Source organism: Schistocerca cancellata, chromosome 9, assembly GCF_023864275.1.
Source record: "Schistocerca cancellata isolate TAMUIC-IGC-003103 chromosome 9, iqSchCanc2.1, whole genome shotgun sequence".
Classification (NCBI taxonomy): Eukaryota; Metazoa; Arthropoda; class Insecta; order Orthoptera; family Acrididae; genus Schistocerca; species Schistocerca cancellata.
The window spans coordinates 96,858,681-96,864,680 of NC_064634.1; the positions used below are offsets into that span (position 1 = coordinate 96,858,681).

Below are 6,000 nucleotides of genomic sequence, written 5' to 3' on the forward strand. Positions count from 1 at the left end.
CCTCTAGTGAGATATGCCTCTACATCCTTACATTTGACCTCTCGCCATCCCTGCTTAGCCATTTTGCACTCCCTGTCGACCTCATTTTTGAGACTCTGTATTCATATTTGCCTGCTTCATTTACTGCATTTTTATATTTTCTCCTTTCATCAATTAAATTCAATGTATCTTCTATTACCCAAGTGTTTCTACTAGCCCTCATCTTTTTATCTACTTGACGCAGCCCTCAAAGCTACCAATTCTTCTTCTTCTTCTTCTTCTGTATTTCTTTTCCCCATTCCTGGCAATTGTTCTCCAATGTTCTCCCTGAAGGTCTCTACAACATCTGGTTCTGTCAGTTTACCCAGATCCCATCTCCTTAAATTCCCACCTTTTTGCAGTTTCTTCAGTTTTTATCTATAGTTCATAACCAATAGATTGTGGTCAGAGTCCACATCTGCCCCTGGAAATGTCTTACAATTTAAAACCTGGTTCCTAAATCTCTGTTTTACCATTATATAATCTATCTAAAACCTTCTAGTATCTCCCGGCCTCTTCCATGTATACAACCTTCTTTAATGGTTCTTGAACCAAGTGTTAGCTATGATTAAGTTAAGCTCTGTGCAAAATTCTACCAGGCGGCTTCGTCTTTTATTTCTTACCCCCATTCCATATTCACCTACTACATTTCCTTCTCTTCCTTTTCCTATTATCGAATTCCAGTCACCCATGACTATTAAAATTTCGTCTCCCTTCACTATCTTAATAATTTCTTTTATCTCATCATACTCTGCATCAATCTCTTCCTCATCTGCGGAGCTAGTTGGCATATAAACTTGCACTACTGTGGTAGGCGTGGGCTTCGTGTCTATCTTGGCCACAATAATGCTTTCACTATGCTATTGTACTAGCTTCCCCACACTCACATTTTTTTATTCATTATTACACCTACTCCTGCATTACCCCTATTTGATTTTGTATTTATAACCCTGTATTCACCTGACCAGAAGTCTTGTTCCTCCTGCCACCGAACTTCACTATATCTAACTTTAACCTATCCATTTCCCTTTTTAAATTTTCTAACCTACCTGCCCGATTAAGGGATCTGACATTCCACGCTCCGATCCGTAGAACGCGTTTTCTTTCTCCTGATAACGATGTCCTCCTGAGTCGTTCCCGCCCAGAGATCCGGATGGCGGACTATTTTACCTCCGGAACATTTTACCCCAGAAGATGCCATTATCATTTAACCACACAGTAAAGCTGCATGCCCTCGGGAAAAATTACGGCTGTAGTTTCCCCTTGCTTTCAGCCGTTCGCAGTACCAGCACAGAAAGGCTGTTTTGGTTAGTGTTACAAGGCCGGCTGAAGTTTCCCCTTGGTTTCAGCCATTCACAGTACCAGCACAGAAAGGCCATTTTGGTAAATGTTACAAGGCCAGTTCAGTCAATCATTCAGACTGTTGCCACTGCAACTATTGAAAAGGCTGCTGCCCCTCTTCAGGAACCACATGTTTGTCTGGCCTCTCAACAGATACCCCTCCGTTGCACTTGCACCTACGGTATGGCTATCTGTATCGCTGATGCACACAAGCCTCCCCACCAATGGCAAGGTCCATGATTCATGGGTGGGGGGGGGGGGGGGGGGACAATTTATCATACACTTATTTAAAAGTACAACGAGTAGGGTGAGTACGTTGAGGATATGTTTCAGTGTAGAAGTCTCTAGCTCTCACTGAATTTCATTGGCATTCTCCATAAATGAGAAGCATACCAACTTGTTTTTCGAAGGAATACATCATTCACATTTGCTGGATTCGACAATACTAGTCTTAACATTCTTATTAGTGTTGTATTGCGAAACCGTCGAATGGTGTTTACATGTCAATGGCAAGTTAGATGGATATGCGGTTAATATTTACTATTTGCACAATATACGAGAGAATTGTCAGAGCATGTACTTCGATAAGTGCTGATGTGATAAGGAATACCACTCATCCATGATAAGAAGATTGCAGCACTGCATTGATACCAATGGTCATCACCTCGAATACGTTCTGTAAATGGACGATCATGTCACCTTTTTGACCTTCGTTCACTTTCAAAGACCTTACTGTTACACATCATTGGATTCGTTTCAATAGCTGCTACCAGAAAATAAGTACCAAACTATAACATCCCGTTTAAAGAATCAAAGCTGACCTTCATATCTCTGAAGCGACCCCACCTAGCAACAAAAAAAACCGTTGTCCCACACAACTTCTGTCCCACAAACTTTTCAGCTACTATCATACTTTCCGAGTTATTCTAGGTGGCAATAGTTAGTGACTCACCCTGTATTTTTAACTAAGTCAAGTACTGCTGCTGTTGACTGGACCTTCTGACGGAAATGGTAGGCACCATACGATTCTTTCAAAATAACTGAATAGTTGATCTTTCATTATGGACTATATCACTTAAGCTAATACTGGTATTATAGATACATAGACCTGTAGAGTGACACTATTTGGAGTACCTTTTCTAGTAAATTGACACTGTGCATGCTACTTTTAGGTAATCTGGAAATTCCCCAGCACCAAGGCATTTATTTATCACTTCTAACAGTGATTCGCAATTTCACACATTATAGTTTGTATCATACTCTACAGGGCACACTGTAAACATCTGGGATTTTTTGAGAGTTTACATTTTTTTACATCTTTTGGATACACTCTGTTCCACATTACTATGCTGCATTTATTTCCAAATTTCACAGCAACTGCAAGATTAATTCCCAAGTCAAGAATGTCATCGCATTCATTAAATTCACTGGACTTCACGACTTGCAATCAATTAAGCTGACCAACTGTCCTACCCTCATACACCATACTTATATATTCTATGTTAGCTCCTGAGCTATTTATTTTCACTGTATTATAATGACAAATCCAATATCATTGTAAAGTGTTCCATGGATAAATAACCAAATAAATAAGAGGTGGACTTTTTTCCTTTGTTCATTAACCAGTTCCCATGCTGCCTTGCAACGATTATAAGTTTCTTTAATAAATCTAGCAGCATTTTCCTTTTTTATCTTTTCTTTCTGTATATCCTTTTGGCTCATAACTAACTGCTGGATAGTCTAATGTCAGTGTCTTTAGCTACTTTGACTATATTTGGTACTTGGGCAACACATTTTATTTAGCAAAGACGAATGCTGAGAAACAAAGGAACACAGGTCAGAGAAAACAGATGTTAGGCATGCATCACGAACATCCATATTTTGAACATGATGTTAGATATATTGTTTCTTTGAGTCCTGGTATCCTATTCTTCAGTTGGCCTACATAGCTCAACTGAAGAATGGGATACTAGTGCAAAAAATATAAAGAAAAAAGGGATAGAAGCAGTGTCAGTATGGCCTACTTCAGTTGACATATATGAGTTGTACCCCGAACTTCAGTTGATATGTATAGGTTAACTGCAATACGAGATACAAGGTATGTCGACTTTTTCGCCTTCACTAGCACTAATAGGCTATCTGAGATGAACTACAAAGGTAGTATCCTTTTCTTCAGTTGATGTATATAAGTCAACTGAAGAGCGAGATACTAACGCTAGCGAAGTCGAAAAAAGAGGTCAACTGAAGAACAGAATACTACCTTTATACTTAAACTGAGGTAGAGGATGCCAGAGTTAAATAAGTCGTTTTCTCCGTCTTTGCTAGCACTAGTACAATTTTTTTATATTATTGGTGTTTTTGCCTTCAATAGTACCAATACCCACTGAGAAATATCTTAGTAATACTAGTACTAGTGAGAGAGAATGAAGCAACAACTGTAAAATTTGTATCCCGTACTGCAGTCAAGATAAGTAAATCCATACCTACAAATGAAAATCAAAAAGTTAAAGTTGTCCAGAATGAATAACAATTCTTTCAAATTATCTAAATCTCACTAAGAATGAAAACAAGTACCAAATGAAATGGAACGAACAATTAACTTATAATTAATACAAGTGACAAAAATCGAACCAATGTCTAGACCTATCTTTTCAGAAAACAGTCATTTATTTCAGTTTACAATGATGACACCTTGCCACAGGAGATAACAGATTTATTATCTACAACTCGAAAATAAAGACAACATCTTGTCAGTACATTTATTTGTGATTGCCAAAAAGTTTGTATGCTACAAGCCAACAAAATAAAAAAAAAAAAAAATAAATAAATAAAGATAATATCTACGAGTAAACTATGACGTCATCAGTCAGAGCCGATGGGTAGTATCCCATTCTTCAGTTGGCCTGTTCTCTGCATGCATTTTGATTTGACAGTTGGATATCTATCGAGTTCTAGTGGACAATTTTCATCAAACCTGACTTTAAGGGTCTGCAACATGCAACTTAATGTATCATTTGATGCCAATTCTTCAAATATTTGTTAGCAATCAATAAAAGAACTTTTTTTTTTTTTTTTTTTTTTTTTTTTTTTTTTTTTTTTTTTTGAAAGATTTGTAGGTTTCCTTTGTAATAACCCCACTTATAAACAAATAACATGTATTCCACCTGGGAATTTATTGTGCGGTCACTGGGTTTGTCTGTAGACTCATCATCACGGCCCTGCAATCTGTAAGGCAAGCATGAATACTTACTTTGTAGTTCCAATTATTTTGGTTTTGACATTAGTGTCAAGACAAGCACCTTCTTTTGTTGGTAGGTAGTTAGCCACAAACTGTCCATAACCCCTTCCAACTTCATAAAAGCTCTCTCTTTATCAGTACTTTCCATGCAAGGCACATTGTAGGAACTAAAATAACTTCTTGACAAAAATATCTATTGAAAATCATTTAAGGGCCGACAGAATCGGAAACTCGTAATTCAAAGCCTAACAATAAAGACGATCATATTTGTTAGATATTCATTCAAATCGTATTTCTCAAACAGCTGCTAATCATTTCAAGCATATAAAACACTTTCTGCAAAATCGCAGCAGGTACGGAAGAGGGCATAAGATAAGTCGTAGTAAGGCAGCTGAAAGTTTCACTGTGGTTGCAACTGGCTGAAATTACGTATAAGTCCGGAAGGAAGGAAAGTTGGCAAATCTACCTACAGATTCGTAATTTGCAAAGTGTAATCCAGTACACAGAATCATTAACCGCATGTATAACAGAACTGTACAAGACAGCTGTACAATGCGGTAAACAACAATTATTATTTCTGCCGGTGCATGGATAAATGAAATGGCAAGACAGGTACTCTGAAGAGACAACTACAGACTATCCTCACCTCCCCCTTCAGATGCTGGAGCTTGATCCTTAGGTGCTTCTCCTATGTCCATGTTAAACATGACAACCTTAGGAGTCATTGTAGACATTTGATTACTAAAACAATACGTGTATACTCCAGTTGTATGCGCCGAAAAAGTGTATTTTCCACTGGTTTCACGTTCACCTTGATAGATTATTCTGTTATCAGGTCCGATTATTTTAACATCAATATCAAGGAAACCACCTTCAGCAATTTCAAACATCAGCCCTGAAAAAAAGAAAATAATGCTAAGCATGATCACTGCATAAGGAAGCATAATCATCTGGAAGTCTGTTGCTGTCAAAACATTTACCCATTTTTGTTCCGGCTTCAACCTTGTCAAAGAAGCATTCTTCTGCATGGGCATCCACTGTTATGGAGTACGAAACACATACTCGAAAACACACGGACATACAAATAAACAATACATGAAACAACATTCTCACTTCCATTAGTCTCCTGTAAATACAGTACACGACGTATGTTTCCACGTAATGTAGCACGCGTAAAGACAAACCACTTGCGAGCTGATGGAACGCTCAAATCAAGCAAGATGCTCTCATTTCTGTAAAAAAATTAAATATTGATTTAAAAAGATTAAGAAAGAACTTTTGTTACTTCTTGCAGCTCCAAACTTATTATTTGTAAATATTATATTCGTTTACCGGTTCATCAACATATCTTTGCATTGATTCCGTAATTCCCTAACAGAGAGCGCAAATTAGAGGCGAAGCCC

At 37.6% G+C, this 6,000-nt stretch overlaps 1 protein-coding gene across 1 annotated transcript in view; it reads right to left on the reverse strand.

Annotated features, from left to right (window-relative positions):
• LOC126101606 (transmembrane emp24 domain-containing protein 2) overlaps nucleotides 1-5,795 on the reverse strand; it is a 40,298-nt gene extending 34,503 nt beyond the window's left edge. The window contains exons 1-2 of the mRNA XM_049912285.1: nucleotides 5,578-5,795; nucleotides 5,244-5,492 (exon numbers count right to left, since the gene is read on the reverse strand). Coding sequence (XP_049768242.1) covers nucleotides 5,244-5,492; nucleotides 5,578-5,716 — 388 coding nt within the window. The 5' untranslated portion in view covers nucleotides 5,717-5,795. The remainder of the gene's footprint in view (nucleotides 1-5,243; nucleotides 5,493-5,577) is intronic.
• Nucleotides 5,796-6,000: the final 205 nt, after the last annotated feature.